At 54.9% G+C, this 16,459-nt stretch overlaps 1 protein-coding gene across 1 annotated transcript; it reads left to right on the forward strand.

Moving 5' to 3' along the window:
• Nucleotides 1–3,531: 3,531 nt before the first annotated feature.
• Nucleotides 3,532–14,728, forward strand: SLC29A3 (solute carrier family 29 member 3). The gene is made up of 6 exons (XM_075154159.1): nt 3,532–3,585; nt 4,374–4,634; nt 8,698–8,780; nt 9,797–10,023; nt 11,150–11,312; nt 12,007–14,728. Exons 2-6 carry the CDS (start codon nt 4,386–4,388, stop codon nt 12,674–12,676), a joined length of 1,392 nt encoding a protein of 463 aa, XP_075010260.1. The 5' UTR covers nt 3,532–3,585; nt 4,374–4,385; the 3' UTR covers nt 12,677–14,728.
• Nucleotides 14,729–16,459: the final 1,731 nt, after the last annotated feature.

A 16,459-nucleotide genomic window follows, 5' to 3' on the forward strand; every position in this document is an offset into this window, starting at 1 on the left:
TTCGTCTTCCCCTTCCTTTCGGCGGGCAGCAGCCGCCTGGATCCGCCGAGGTGCATCTTTTGGGGGTATTCTCCCCATTTTTCAGACCAGGGAACCTGCGTTGGGAGCGGAGCGGGGAGGAGGCAGGGTTTGTCCCCCACCCCAGTCCTCTGAGCGCCTGCGCCCATCTCCCACGGGTGCCAGCTCCCGGGAGCCCAGCGTGCCTCCCTCCGCGACTGGGGGTTTCTCCGTCCGGATGTTTCGGTGAAGGCAAACCCGCGGTCCATGTCGTGCTGGCAGTGTCCGTCTCTTGCTCCGCAATCTGTTTCCATATTTATATGTCCAGGGGATGGGCCTGGTGGCATCCTCTAAAACTGCATCTGTTTATTCTGTAAACTAAAGAACTGTAAATAAAGTTTAGCATTCCTATTGTAACAAATTAATTTTTATGCAATAAATTATATTTCCTAGTCTAATAAAAAAAAAAAAAAAAAAAAGAAACAATCTGCTCGCTCCTCTCATGTTCATCACTCACCAGTTCCTGCTGGGTTTAGCATCTGCAGGGATTCGGGTCCAGCTCGAGCAGCGGCAGCAGCGTGGGGATCCCCGTCAGCGTCCCTCCGACCTGTTTTTGGGTCGGATGCTGCAGGAATGCCAGCGGGAGGATGTTGCTGCCGGAGTCCCTAATGGAGGTAAGCTGCAGAGATTGATTTATGGTTTGTTTTGGACTCGCATGGGTGATTACAAGGCAGGAGAGGAGCGCTACAACTGTCTCTCTGTGGGCTAAGCCACCATCTCAAGCAGTTCATTTCCTTCCCTTCCCCGAGGGATATCTGCCAACCCTGCGGAAAGGAATGCCCCTTCCAGGACCAGGGTGCCTAATTTGGGAGGGGGGAACGGAGCACTGAGCTGTAATCCACGACTCGAGCATCCCTGTCCTCCAACCCCTGCCTCCTCGCCTTGCCCCATCCCTCGCTTTGGGACCACCTCCGCCACGCTGCTCCCCTGCTTCAGCCCCATCGCTCCGGCTCTGCCAGAGCAAGCAAAGCCAGAAGGGTTTGCGGGGCGAGGTGAGGGTCCCAGGGCGAGGTGAGGGTCCCGCTGCCCCTGCCCACCCTGCCTGGGTCACTCTCCCAGCTCCCGGGGACAAGGTGCCAGCAGGAGATGGCAACGTTGTCCCTGCTGCGGGCAGGCGTGGGGATTCTGTGACCAGTGAAAGAAATGGAGAAAAAATTGCTGCCCAGTCACGGCAGCAATGATAACATAGCCATGCAAAGATGCCAAACCCTCCCAGCCGGGCTTTCCAGCTCCAAGTGCTATGCTGAGGCAGATACATTCTCAGAAGTGATAACCTTTTCTTTTCTTTGCATATTAATTCCTTTCACCTCAGTCTCCCAAGCTGCTTTCACTGGGCACCTTTTGCACTAACCTGTCTTTCCAAGGGCCCGAATCTGTGGGTAGGTTTGACCAACTGGTGACTGATTTCATCTGGTGTTCTCCTATTGAAATACTCGGCTCGCCCATTCCCCTGAAAATTAAGCTGACCCAAATCTTCTTTGCAGTCGATATATTGAATTCAGTCCCCATGACAGGTTCAAAAGTGACCGCCGTGCCACCGCTAAGTGTTGACAGATTTATTCTGCCGGAGAGAGGACGCCTGGAAGCACCGGAGCAGCCCGCATCAGGGTCTCTTTGACTTTTCCATTGCATGTTTAGGAAATTTCCTTTGGGCCGGTCCCGCTGGATTTTACCATTGGCTTACGTGAGCTGCTCCGTACAGCAGCAAGCTGTACCGGGGGGCGGGGGGAGCTGATCTGTAAGTCCTGGTTAACAAATTTCAATCTCTTAACCATTACTCACATGCCCTTTGCTCCGTTACGCCTCCAGCGCGGCGAGAGCAACCAGCCGTATGGGATGCCCGGTATTCCTTTGGGATAACCCTGTCTGCTCCGGCACAGCTCACCTTGCTTTCAAACCAGTGCTGGCCCTGTATGTGGGGTTGGGGTGGAGGGGAAGCAGCCCGAACCCTGCTTTGACCATAGGAATGTCCCTAAAATCTTCGCCGAAGCCCCGGTCTGCGTTGCAGAGGGTCTCTCGAGTGTGGGTAATACTGACTCGAGGGGCCGTCAGGGCTTCGGTTAAGTGTGGGCTGGCTTTGTTTCCCCCGCTCGGCTGTCACGGTCCCTTGTGCTGATGTGATCTGAGGCTGTTCTCCAGCCGTGGGTTTTTTGACATGATAGACGGCAGCAGGTCAGAAATATCAGGTGAATCCCTCTGAGCTGATGCCCCAGCCTGGCATGTCAACGCGGATGAAAATCCCAAGGAGAAACCTCTGGAGAGAAACCCATGCGCTCCTCTAAAGCTTTTCCATTTCAGCACGTCGCCGGTGGGTTGGTCGCCTGCTTCTGCTTGTTTGCTAGTGAAAGAGGGGAAAAAAAAATAGAGCGTGCATGTGTCTTGGGCTATTTTGTCATCTGGGTGGCCAAGGCCATCTGATCTGCTCTGCTGGAAGGCTCAGAGGCTGGGGATGTGTGGTGGCTGGCCCTGGCTCCCAGGCAGGGGCCAGCTGTTCGTGCACTGGTGCTGCTGGGAGATATCTGAGTCCGTCTGCATTTATCCCACAGGCAGTTGTATGTGGAAAAAAAAATCCAGACTAGACCATCTTGGGGCCTTCTGCAAAACAGGGAGACTATTTTGCTTTGATGAAGAAAGGCTGGATACATGTGCAATGGAGGAAAAAGGAAGGAGGAGATCCAGGTTGGTTATCGTTATCTTAGCTATTGGAGATGGGGAAGGCCAAGGGCGAACAGCTGGCAACAGGAACCGTAAGATGTAAAACTCCACTAATTGCCAACACAAGTGCAAACAAATTGGCAAAGCACGTCTGATTGTAGCAGGGTTACAGAAAAGCTGGGGCCCCACCAGTTTATTATTTTCCTGTGTGCCAAGGAGCCAAACCCACCTTTGGGGAAGGAAAAAGGCAAAGAAGAGTGGGGGAGAGGAAGGCGGCTAATGGTGTTTTCCTTCGTAGTCCCATGGTGCCCTCAAGGTGAGTGTTAAAGCGTAGTTTGGAGGAAATCGAGGACTTGACAGTGAAATTCATCCTAATGGGGCATTGCAAGAAGCGAAGCGAGTAAAGGAGGAGCTGGTGTCCCAGCTCTGGTAAGGGGTCCCTCATCCTCCAGAAGATGCTCCCCGTTCCCAGCCCTCACATCCTCAGTAGTGGATGATGCACTCACGCTTTGATGACTTCCACCAAAAAAAAAGCTGTTGTTATCCCCACGCCGTGTGAATAACACTGATTTAAAACCGTGGGCTCCCCAGTGCTGCTTGGGGCGCATCTGCAAGAGGTCAGCTGGAGTTAATAATTAAAAAAAAAAAAAGGGGGGGAAAGGGGGAAAAAGGGGGTGGGTGAAGAAAAAAGGGGGGGAAAAAGGGGGGGGAAAAAGGGGGCCTGGGGGGCTGCACGGCCCCTCGCCTCCCTCCCGCCCCGCGCAGCACCGCCCGCGGGGCCGGGCCGGGCCGGGGCCACCCCCGCCGGGGCGGAGCGGGGCGGAGCAGCCCGGCGCGGCGGGGAAGGAGCCGGAGGGGCCCTGCAGCTTCCTGGTGAGTGCTGCGGGGGGGCGGGGGCGGGCATGGAGGGAGGGATGCAGGGAGGGATGCGGCGCTTCGTCCTCCTGAAATCCAAGGCTTTTTGCAAAATCCCCGATTTCCGGCATTTCCCTCTCCCCCTTGCGCGTGGCTCGGCCCTTTTCCCAGGGCCGCTGGGCGAGAGTTTCCAAGGCGCTTTTGCAAAGCCCGAATCGTTTTGCGAAGCCCGCTTATTGCCGCCTTAGTTGACGCTGGCTCCGCAAAGCTTGCTGGCCTGGCGCTGGTTTACAAGTCATCCTCCAAAGCCCGATGGTGCGTTCTGCTAGTTCCTGAGTCGTTTTGGCAAAGCCCTGATGATGTTCTGTCAGTTTACGAGCCGGCCTGCAAAGCCTGCTGGTGTTGCATTAGTTTACAAGTCATTTTAGAAAGCCTGCTGGTGTTATACTCGTTTGCAGGTCGCTCTGCAAAGCCCGACGGCGTTGTTAGTTTACAAGCTGTTCTTTTTGTTTTTTTTTTTGGAGCCTTCTACGTGCTGTTTCCTGCTTTTGCAAGGCCAAGGGGATGGGTTAATTATTAATTATGGATGGAAACACGGAGCCCGTCCCCGCCGTGTCTCGGTCCCCTCTCCCACGCCTTTCAGGGAGCCAGCCGTCCCCAACCGTGCCAAGCCGGTTCAGCTCACTCATCCAGCGTTTGCTGGGTGATCGCGGGCCAAAGGAGGAGGGAGCCGTGCACGGCGGCTTGCAAGCAACAGTTTGCACCCCTCACGTGATAATATCTTCTTTTGGTTGTTTTTTTTGCAGTGTGCCAGCGCCATGCACCCGGCAGCCGGCAGCTTTCCCCCAGAGGAGGAGCCCCTGATCGAGGAGCCCTCGGTGAACAGACACAGCCGGCAAAAGCCAAGCGACCGCTTACATGGGGCCTACGTTATTTTTTTCCTCCTGGGCATCGGGTCCCTGCTACCCTGGAATTTTTTCATCACGGCAAAGCACTACTGGATGTACAAGCTGCAAAACTGCTCGGATCGGGCAGACCCGGCAGGACAGGCAGCGTCCGATCTGCGGGTGAGTGTGCTGCTTTCAAGGCAGAAAAAAAAGCTGCTTGCCTTCCTTCCTTGCTCTTTTTCCCCTCCGCTTCCCCAGAAGGTGAGTGAACGTCCTCGGGGGGTTTTGCCCGCTGCAAACCTGGGGTAGGGGTTTATTTGGGGAGCACAGACAGTAGCAAGAAAGATGCTTAAAACTAAAGGCCTAGCACTTTGTGGACTTTTACCTCTATTTGAAGTTTAAGGCACCTTTAAAAAATGTGGCTTAACCTGCCCCATAAGCAAGGCTGCCTTTCATAGGACAGTTTCTGCGGTGCAAGGTAAAAAATCTGTTTGTGTTTTTCTTTGTACTTCACGCTTGGTGAGCCCCCGAGCCCCGCAGGGCTCTCTGCTATTCCAGCCAGGCTCGGCCGCAACTCCCTGCGGGCTGGGAGATAAATTGCCCTGAACTCCTGGCTCCGTGGTGAGGCATCGAACACGTTTTAGGCATTTTCTCCCTTGCGCTGGCTGGCGCAGCGCGTCGTTTGGAGGTGGCAGGAGGGCTTCGCAGGAGCACCAGCCCCGGAGCGCATGGCTTGCCATAGTCTCGAGCCCCCCGGCTGCTTTACTGCTTTTCCTTCAAGATTTGGCAGGTGTGACCGGAGTATCTCCTTGCAGCGATAAACATCTGGCTTTTGGCATATGGGACGAGGAGCTTGTCACGGGGCGATTGATGAGCCGGCCTTGGGGCGGCAGGCTTGATGGCCTCTCTTCTTCTCCCCGAAAAAGTTTGCTCCGCCTGCCACGGTGAGATTATTTCCCTGTGCCCCCCTGGCAAAGCAATGCCATTTCTTTGTGGCTGGAAAAAGCGTCGGCGTGATGAGGCTGCGTCCCGTCCTCCTCCCGTTGCCGAGCTTGTTGAAGTGGTTTGGGCACATTTTATTTTTATATAAACGCAGAGCCAGGTGTGACACCCACGTTTTCTCTATGATTTCTCACACCTGTACGGCATCCACAGCTGTTTTAATTTTCATAGTTAAGCCGGCTGTGTTTTTGATGGGGAGGAAGCAGTGTCACCGACTGTACCAGGATGCTGAAGTACTGGTGTAAATCGAGATACTGGGTGGATTAAACTGATGGAGACCAAGCCCCCGTGGTGCCCGAAGACCACAAATAGGCTGCCCCTGCGCTAGCAAGGGTGCTCAGAGAGGGGACAAAGGGTGCTCCGCCGCCCCGTGGCACGATGTCCTCCCACATTCCACCCGCTCCTCGTGGCTTCTGCGTCAGGCTCAGCCAAGGCAATTCTTGAAAAAGCTATTTTTAAGTAGAGTAAGTGTCACTAAGTGTCTTCTTCCTAAAAACTCTTGCACAGCTGTATTCCTGGTCAGATCAGCCATTGCTTTGTTGAAAAGATGTTTTTCCTCTTTCTGTATGGCCGTGGCGCAATGCTTTGTACTTCCTCCAGTGAAAAAACAACCTGGCTTTTCCGTGGCAGTCGAGTCTGATCAAAAATAAACCAGTCGGCCCCGTTTCTGTCCCTGGGATGATGAGCCGCGGCGCTGTGGCAGGAGGGCTTATCTGCAAACAGAGCTCGACCGTGGAAAGATCTGCCTGCCACCCGCAGCCTGCTCTTGGCTCCAGCCTGCTCGCTGCTGCTCATTTCATGCCCCCTGCTCCAGGTAACGCTCCGATGCCTTCAGCTGCCGCCGTGGGCCTGGATTGCTTTTCCAGCCCGGCTGGAGCGGAATAAAAACTCCTTTGCAACAGCATCTCGGCAACTCCGGGCAGCGCCGGCTGACGCCAGTGACTAATTTGGCACCGTGATGCTTTGTTCTTGTTTGGGGTTTGGTTTTTTTTTTAAGGTACTGAGTGTGTGCTGTGCATCATGGCAGCGTCTTTGAAGATGCTGTAGTTAATACAGGGTCAAACACCTCCATTACGCGCCTCGGCTCCGTGGCTGAGGGATGACACCTTCCCCCGCGAGAGGCGGAGGTGGGAGGAAGGTGTCGGGTTTGCTTTGTGGATTATTATTACTATTTATTATTTATTTTAAAGGGGTGACAGTCTTTCAGTGCCTGTGTTTCTCCTCTAAAACCATGTCGGTGATGGGGAGCTCGGCCCTTGCGAGCAAGGGGTGCCCAGAGGAGATGAGCCGGCCGGTCAGGGAGGGCTCAGCAGAAAGGGAGAAGAACTAGATATGTGTTGCATAGCCAAAAATTTGGTCTGAAAGCATGTCTGTGACAGGTGGGAATACCCACGCAGGGAGAAGAGTGACCATCTGAGCTGGATTAACACCTAACGAGCGGGAGCAAAGAGGTGAGATGAGCATGGAGCCTGATATTTTTCCCTTGATCCAGGCATGGAATAAATTTGCCACGCACCATTCTGCTGCTGCATTAAAACTGTGACGTGAGGGCTTTCCTTTTTCACAGAAACAACGGCAATTGAAGCCCTCCTACTTGGCTTTTCTTTTTCAGCAAGGTTTGGCCGTGGGTAAGGCAGTGGTAAAATATCCCAGTGCAGTGCAGGCTCCTCGGTTTCTTAAATACTTTCCCCAATTCTCTTCCCACCGCTGGTGTGAGCACGTTTGCTGGGAACAAATGCATGTTTCCCTGGGGTGCTTGTAACGCAGCATCTCTGCTGGATTGCTGCAAGTGTGGATACACTTCTCCTTGGTGGACAGCGTTATAAAGACTTTTTCCCCCCCCTCAAAAGAAAAAGAAAATTAAGTTGGAAATATATTAAATATCCCTGGGTTGGTTTGGAGGTTTGTTTTAAGTAGGTTGATAAATAAGTCTTAGTTTTAGCAGCCAACTTTGCATTTTGCTTTGTCTTTTCTCCTATAATTCATCATTGAGCTTCCCGCTTCACCAAGCCGATGCTAAGCGCAGGCGTTTATGTCTCCGTCTATATGGACCCTCTAGGAGCGATTATTAGATTTCCCATCGCTTACAGTAAAGCTCCTGATAGGCAAGAATAAATGAACGTGCTTGTAAACTGATTAAAAGACTACGATACAAAGCTGCAAAAAAAAAAAAAAAAAAAAGTAACGTGCAGAGAAAACGTGCCAAGTGCCTTCTCGCGCTCGGATGCGACGTGGCCCCGTCTCTGTAGCTAGGTAACTGCAGAAAATGAAAGCCCATCACGATGGGGGTTGTTATGTAGGTCATCCTCTTTGCGAGCATCGTCCTACCTGTTGGCTGAGATTCCCCGCAGAAAAAACGGGGGATTAAGCACCTTGAAGGGAGGAGATGGAGCAGACACGCTCTAACAGCATAATACTTAAAATGGATTGAAAATGTAAGCGTTTGGCTGCAATCTTGGCAGAGAAATCTCTCTTTCTCTGCTGTGGTTATTGCTTTCTGCGTGCCCAGCCTGACCTCTGCGCGAGGCGGGCTGGTGAATATTGACTGACGCTGCAGCCGACTTGCTCGGGTGATATACGAGGCCCCGGAGTCAACGCGTGTTGAGTCTCAATGTAGTTTCTCAATGAGTTTTGTGCAGGCAGAGAGGGAGACCGGGAGGGAGAATAATGTCCCTCTGTCCCCACCCGCCCCGCTTTTGCTTGAGCACGTTCTCAGGCGCGGTGTCCCGGTCACTCCGTGTGGAGAGGGATGCACAGGTTGGGCTTTTGAGGCAGTTAGCTAATAATATTAATGCTTTTGTGTCCCAGTTTGTAAAAAACAGTCCTCATGGAGCTGAAGTAGGGTAAAATGTTCAGGGGGTTTGTCCAGGACACTGGAGCCTGCCAGAGAAATTCAGACCTCCTTATTTTGGTTGCTTCCCCGTGGGGCCAGCGCAGCGGTAAGGCAGGTATTTCCCTCACCATTTTTGCTTCTGAATTTGTTATGTCCCTAATTTCCTGAAATACCCCTGGGCTGTTGCAGGACGAGAGAGCCCCGGGGCGGTTTCCATCCCCCTTCCCTTTGCCTGTCATCCTGAGCAGCTTTGCAACACGTGCTGCAATGCAAGGAGTTGGAGACATACATCATAACTCCCTACGTATGCTGTATCGTGCCGTATTTAGGACCTGAAATTCATGTGTTGTTCCCCCTCTACCTTTTTTTTCCTTGTTTTTTTTTTTTTTTTTTTTTTTTTCCTGGCAGGACTTTTTTGAGAGCTACATCTCCATCGCTTCGACTGTGCCCTCGGTGCTGTGCCTGATCGGGAACTTCTTGCTCGTCAATAAGTAAGTGCTGCTCCGTTCCCGGGTCCGTTAGCCGTGGCTCTCCCCAGCTTTGCCTGCATCTCTCCTGCCTTTCTTTGGCTTCAGCCGTGGCTTCCAGCTCGGCCTGAAACACCCGCTGGGGAAAAGCTTAAAAACAGGGAGATAAAGCACTGGAAAGCACCCTGCTCCCCGCCGGGAGCACCCATGCCTGGAGTCAGCTTGAGTTGTGCCGCTGTAAATAAATTCCTAATAAATTCCTTGGTTCATTGCTTGGGAAGGAAAGTCTGTGTATGCGGGCATGTTGTCTTTCCTTCTAAAAATGCCATCGTTGTCACCGGGGGAGCGGACAACGAGAGCCAGGCTTGTCCAGGCAGCAGTAACGCCTTGCTCTAGTCCTACCAGCCATTGAACTGGCTTAAGAAAAGGACCATCCGTGCCTTGCTGCAAGCTTGACTTAAACTAAAATAGCCGCCTCCCCTCATTTGTACCGTTCCTTATCCCAGATCAAACCCCTGCACGTTTGTGGGCGAAGAGGAATGTGTTTTTGTGCTTAATCTCTAGATCCCGGCTGCCGGTCCGGCTCCCCGCCTCTCTCCCTCGCCCCTCCGTCCTGCCCCCAGGCCAGCCCACCCAGTCTCCCGGCTGGGTAATAAGCAACCTCCGCGCTCCGACAACTGATTATCTCGTAGGGACGCGCCTGGGATTGCTTTCACCCGGCCTGCCGTGTTTCCCAGGCAGGCTTTATCGCTGCTGCTGCTGTACGTTGCTCCAGCGACGGGGATAGCTCCTGATTTCTGGGGGAAATGGGTATTTACAGCTCGCTCGGGCTTGTAGACTTAGTCCTGCTGACGGCAAAAGTGGAAATTGCAGAGTTAGCATCGAAAGGCTTCTGAGAAAAATCATTCCTTTTTATTCCTCCTCTCCCCCCGCCTTTATTTTCTGTGATCCGTCTCGCAGCAGAGGAGTTGGTGTCCTCCGCGTCGCCCCTTCACGCTATAGTTTTAAACGCAGGAGTCTCTGCTTCCCCTTGTCCCCAGGGTGCCCGCCAGCATCCGGATCCTGTCCTCCCTCTTCGTCATGCTGGCCGTCTTCCTGGTGATCACGGTGCTGGTGAAGGTCGACACCTCCGCCTGGACCACCTCCTTCTTCGCCCTCACCATCGGCTGCGTGGTCGTCGTCAGCAGCGCCTCGACCGTCTTCACCAGCAGCATCTTCGGCCTGAGCAGCCGCTTCCCCATGAAGAACTTGCAGGCGCTGATCTCGGGTGGGTGTCCCATTCTGCCGTGGGGGGGTTGGTTTTCTTTCCCTCCAGCATCTGGTGGTTTGTCACACGGGCTTTATTTTAGAAACTTAACTTTGCCTGAAGGATAAAGGGAAGTTGCCGAAGGAGAAACATGCTCGGTCACATGAGCCGGTGCTTTCGTTTCTGTAAATACCCAGAAACCGAAGTGCCGAGGGCTCGGCAGAGACGAGGAGAGCGGTGGTCCTCCACCGGCCCTGCCCGGGGGCGAACACCCTGCAGAGCAGCTCCAGCCAGCGCGATGGCTTCACCCGGTTGTTGGTTCTGTGTGGGGAGAAGGGGGGAAGGAGGTGCGTCCCTCAGCTCCTCTCTTTCCAGCTGGAGGAACCTTCAACTTTGCATTGCCTCCTCCTTTCCGTTCGGCGTTTCCCTGCATTTCCATGAGTGATGAGGGGCCCGTTGGGAGCCGTGAGTGATGAGCTCCCCGGAGGTTTGGTAACGTTATAAATGTGCTCTGGAACGGCTGCCAAACCCGGAGGGGAAGGGGAAAAAATCAAGGCAGAGAAATTTTTCCTGGGGCCGAGACAGGAGTGTTTTAATGAGTTTAGCCCGCTGGGGGAAATCACCGCATCCCCGAGACGGCGTAGCTGTTGCTGGTGGCTTGAATTCCCGTCTGGGGGAGCGCAGAAGAGAGGCGGTCATACGTGTGCCGGTGCAAAGGCAGGTCTAGGCTTTGGGCAGGGTTTGGACCTGCTCTGCAGGACTCGGCACGTGCAAGCCCAGCGGGTCAGGTCCCATCCTGACCCTCGTGCAGTGCTGCGGCTGGCTTGGAATGGATGCAGGATGGAACCAGGGCTGTGATGCAGCCCCGCACATAGCTGCGTTGTGGAAATGCAGATGAGACGGTGTGCGCAGCTGCACCCCGAGCTGGGTTTGGGGACCAGCGTGTGGGGCAGGGGGGTGAGCTGCTTCCCCTGGGGGGTTTGTGCACACCGGGAGGTGTTAATAAGAGGATGCTGTTGTTCCTGGGTTCCCCCTCTGCATCAAAGCCCTCCTCGCTGGAGGTGCTGTGGCTTGCTCTCTGCCACCTCGATGTCCCTCACCTGCGCCCCAGGCGCTGAGCTCCGGCTCTCTGGTCCCCCCCCCACAGGTCAGGCCATGGGCGGCACGATCAGCGCCGTCGCCTCCGTGATAGACCTGGCGGCAGCGGCCGACGTTACGGACAGCGCCCTGGCCTACTTCCTCACCGCCGACATCTTCATCGTCACCTGCATCATGGTGTACCTCCTCCTTCCCAGGCTGGAGTACTCCAGGTGTGTGCGCCAGCCTGCCGTGGGCATCCCGCAAGCGTGGGTCGGGAGGCTTTGCCACTGTCGATGCCGAGTGGGCTCGCTGGGGGGGACGCACCAGATGCCAGTCCCTGCCCCGTCACCCCCCGGCATCCCACCCCGTGCGCTCCGGCTCCGGCGCTGTGCCGCCGCCAGCCACGCTTCCTCATTTCACCGAAACCACAGACCGAAACTGGGTGTCCACCCCGGCGCCTGCTGGCTTTCTGGCAAGCCTCCCCTGCGGGGAGAGGGGTGCTGACCCAGGGGCTTCCAAAATGCGTGAAGTCAGCGGAGAGCCGGGATCTGGAAGCAGCCAGCCAGGGGGGTCCCCGTAGGGCGTCCGTATCTGCAATGCCAGGCACTGATGTGGTCTCGTTGGTGCTTGCAACCCCCGAAACGACCCGGCCCCCCAAATGCCTGCATGCAGTAGGTCCCCCCTGTGAACCACAGGGTTGGACAGGGATCCCCGCGGTAGGGAAGAGGGGGTGGTGGGTCTCTGAGGGTCACCTCTCCGTACGAGGTGGGAGCTGGAGGCGCGATGGGGTTGCTGCAACTGCCTTCGCTGGGTCCAGCAGACATCCCTGCGTCGCCAACTTCTCTCCTGCTCTCTCTCCAAATCCCAGTTTGGGTTCCCCCCCCGCACACTTGGCTAATAATCTCCCTCCTCCTCTTTTTCCAGGTATTACATGAGCAGCCAGAAGGAGAGCCCATCTCTGGCCGCCGTGCCGCCCGACAGCTCCGCGGAGGACGAGGCAGAGCCAGGAGGCACCGCAAATACCTCCTTCCTCGCAAAAAGCACCGGCATCCCCCCGCTCCGCCCCATCCTGCAGAAGACCGCTCTCCTCGGCTTCTGCCTCTTCTATGTCTTCTTCGTCTCCATCATCATCTTCCCTTCTCTCTCCTCCAACATCGAGTCGGTCAGCAAGTCCTCGGGAAGCCTGTGGAGCACCAAGTACTTTGCGCCGCTCACCAGTTTCCTCCTGTACAACTTCGCCGACTGGTGCGGGAGGCAGATCACCGCCTGGATCCAGGTGCCCGGCCCCAAGAGCAAGCTGCTGCCCGCCCTCGTCCTCCTCAGGACCATCTTCCTCCCTCTCTTCATCCTCAGCAACTACCAACCCCGGGCTCACATCCGGACGGTGGTCTTCAACCGAGATGTCTACCCGGTGGTCTTCACGGCGCTGCTGGGGCTGAGCAACGGCTACCTGGGGACGCTGGTCATCGTCTACGGCCCCAAGATCGTGCCGAAAGAGCTGGCCGAGGCGGCGGGGGTGGTGATGACATTTTACCTCGTGCTGGGGCTGGCTGTGGGGTCCGCCTGCTCCGTCCTCATTGTCCACCTCGTGTAGAGGAGCAGCCGGGGGGGGATGCCCTTGGTTTGCGGTGCTGCTGTTGGGTATTTAGGGTTTTTTTTTCCCAAAAAAGCCAGGCACGCCATGGTTTTGGGGCAGGCTGCCTGTTTTGGGGGAGGGCTGCATCCAGCCCTCCTTCTGGGAGGACTCCTGTGCTTGGGAGGTCCCATCGGACCTTTGTCGCTCCCCAGCTCGACCGGAGGAAACGGACCAAAAAAGCCTCATCCTCCCCAGGGAGCTCAGGGAAGCAGCGGGGGCACGGGGGAACCTGTCCCTCACCCCAGTGCTGGTGAGCAAGGGTGGCTTGCTGGTGCCACCACACTGGTTTTAAACTGAAACTGGGGCTTTTGACGGCACCTTGGGCTTTGCTGCCTCATTGTTAGGAGTTTAGCCCTGTAGCATTTTGGTGGTCTCGGGGGGGTCCCCCTTCATCAAGCTGTGACGGTGGCATTGAGCTAAAGGGGGTTTCAGCCCTGGAGCAGCTTTAAGCAAGCTTCAGGAGCAGAGAGCAGCCGTGCCAGGGAGCAGGGCACCATTTCGGGGGGATTTCATACATTCATCCCATGAAAAAGCATATATAAGGGAAACCTCTCCACTTGGACTTCTGCTTGCTTTAATTTTTCCAGATAAGATTGAAGGAGGCACCGTCCAGCCCCCAGCACGGTGCTGCCAGTGCCGGGGCCCTATGTTGTGGCCAGCCTGAGACTATTTCTCCTGCTGTGACCACGGTGTGAAGGTTATGGACTCTTAACTTACCTGTCTGCAGCTGAACCCCAAGGAACACGAGATGCTAAGTGGTCCTGGCCTAAGGTTTTTAAGGTGCCTTTAGTCTGCGTTGAGAAAGGTCTGTAAAAGCCAGGGAGAGGTATTGGAGAGGCTCTGGTGTGATGTTCACAGCAGAAAGCTGATTAATTTAGGTAAGCATGTGGGCTCCCGATGCTTTCAGAGGGGTGAGCTACTGTGACACCCAAAACGATGGCCCACCCAAAGGGAACCGGCTTTTAAAGTCACTTAAACTTCCATATGCAAATGCAGCCTGGACTAAATAAAATGATTGTATTTATTTACTCAAATTGCGTGGATTTATGGTCTAGGAGAGGTGAACTGGTAAGCAAGGATGTAACGGCGTAACTTGGCGTGACAGCTGATGCCTCAGGGATGCTATCTATGGAAAGCACTTCCTTTAAGACTGGGTCGTTAGCGGATGCTCTCTCAGCATCTCCTGCTTGACCGAGTAGTGGTGAAGCTGCTGGTCTGGGTTGCCAGGCCGTCTCCTTGCCGTGCTGGATGTGGTGGTTAGCGAGAGGGAGGACGCGGGGCTGGTGCCTTTCCACCCGCGGCCGCCCTGGCTTTGCGGGGAGAACGGCAGGACCGGCAGCGGTTATGGCCACGGGGTGAAATGTAGGCTCGGTGGGTGTTGGTTTTTTTAATATAAATCCTTTCCAGTGTTTAGTTTGGGCTCGTTGGCAATACACACACAGTTTTGCTTTACTGCTGATTTTTATTTCAACATAAAATCCAGACGTGAGTGGAAAATTTACAGGGAGCGCGGTACCGAGGAGCAGCTTTACGGCACCCGACTTTGCACGTGCGGGCTCAGAATCCTGTCTCTTCGGTAAGTTTGCAGCCCTACGACGCTTGGCCAGGGACCGCTTTGGCCAGCGTTGCCCCAGGTGAAGGTGCAGGTTCTGGCCGGGCGATGCTGGCCGGCCGGCTGGGTGCTGCCCACGAGGCTAAGCGCTCCCATTGCCTCCACGCTGCTTCTGGGGTAAGGCGGTAGTTGGTCACGGGTGAAAAGGCTAAGCCAACCTCATGTCGGCAACCGAAACGTCCCTTCAGTGCTTCCCACTTGAGAGCCTGCCGCGTGGTCTGCTCTCCTCAACTCATACGTTTTTCCCTCCGGTCCCGGGTACGATGAGATTCTCCTCGTTTGCTGACTGCTTCGCACCTCTGCTGATCCTCTCCCTCATGTTACAGACCGAGCATCTCTCGAGACAGAACTTAATTAGCCGGTACCGTTGCTAATAAAGTTAATTCTTGATACTGTGCAACTGCTGGTGTCTGAAGTGATTTCTCTTGGAGATGCACCAGTGCATGTACTTTTAGTTTGCATTTTTCCTTCTGGTCATCCTTCTCTCCCAGCTGGGATTGTAGACTCAGAGAAATCACTGACAAGGGCTGGGTGAAGGAGCCCCGAGAGAATTGCTGTGAGAGCCCGATTATTCTAATTTAATATCTGCAAATGACCTGCAGGTAGGTGTGGAGGGTGTACTTACTGCATCTACAGGGGAAGCAGGCAAAAAGGGAATTTATCCTTTGGTTTTGATGGTATTCAGCTAAGGAAAGTTAGAGAAATAAGGGGAAAAATCAATAGAGGTTCGAATTGGGCAAGAATGAGGTCCGAGTATAAAGCAGGGACTGCTGGTGGGAGCACTGCGGTGCGGGGATGGATGCTGACGGGCAGCCTGAGCCATGAGCGGGTGGGTGATCCCCCCGCAAAAGGGGATGGGTAATTTATAGGGTGTTGCGTATAACGGCAGGGAAGTAATTACTGCCTTCTACTGCCTGGGCAAAGTCGCATCTGATGCTCTGCGTAGGCCGTATCGAAGAGCTCAAGCTAAGAAAATGCAGAATGACGAGGGAAATGGCGGTTGCGAGGCGGAACGAAGGATGCTGCGTCTGCCACGTTGGAGCTGTTTTTCGGACGTGTTAGTGGAAATGCAACCATGGTTTATTTCTTGATGGTTTTAAGTAATGTATCTTTGGTAAGGAATGCAGCCTTGCATTGACCCCAGTTTCCAGTTCAGGAATGACACGTGCTCCTTGCCCTACACCAGCATCGAGGTGCCAGCAGAAATGCTTGCAGGGGTCAAAACCTGCTTGATGGCGTTTAGCCAGGAGGTAACACTTTAGGTCTCAAAGAGCTTTACAAGAGGGAGTTGCTCCCCAGGTCTTGGTTTGGACCTGGGACACCCTCTTCCAGAGGAAGAGCTTGGGTATGGGCAGGGCTGGGAGCTGAGCTGGGTCCATGGGTCTTCCTCACCCATGGACCATCTTTAATTAACACCATCCCCTCAGCTGCTCAAGAGAGACTGGCAGGGTTGTAAAGGGTTTCCCCATCTTTCAGCCGAGGGAAGCGGGCTGTGAGCTGGCTGGGGGGGGAAGGACCATGCGCTCTCTGCAAGGGCTTGGCCCCCTCTCACCGATGGGCATAAAATGAGCGATGCGGGCGCTTGCAAAATTCATGAGGGTGGGCCCACGAAGTGAAACTAAATCAAAGATGCGCACGAATCCCTGCTCGCTGCCAAGCGGCAAAGCCACCGTTTGCCCAGCGCTCGGGGCCAGCATCGCTGGCAAAGCAGCCAGGAGGACGGAGAGCCCCCGTGCTCCCCCAGCTCTGCGGAGGGCTGGCAGCCCGGCGTGGTCCCTGCCCCACGCCGGCTTCTCCGGCGGCCTTTGGTGTTAAATCCAACTGGCCGAGGGGAGACGAAAGCCGTGAACTGGCAAAGCAACACCAGCAGCGGTGGGGGGTTGGATGAAAGGGCAGAAAGCGGAGGAGACGCATCTGTTGCAGCTTCTGCTCGAAGGAGAGTAACTGAGCCTATGCCCGACCTTTTTTTGTCCTCTCTTTCAGCTTAGTGGTGCCAACTACTCCTCCCTGCTTCAGAGCTGGAGCCTTTAAGTGTGGGTATCGGGGGTTTTAGAGCAAACAAATGCGCTCTAGGAGGAAAGGAAACTTTTGTTATGGAGTGATGCTCATCTCCCATCAGTCACAAGGGA

The sequence above is a fragment of the Calonectris borealis genome, chromosome 7 (genome assembly GCF_964195595.1).
Source record: "Calonectris borealis chromosome 7, bCalBor7.hap1.2, whole genome shotgun sequence".
NCBI classification, from domain to species: domain Eukaryota; kingdom Metazoa; phylum Chordata; class Aves; order Procellariiformes; family Procellariidae; genus Calonectris; species Calonectris borealis.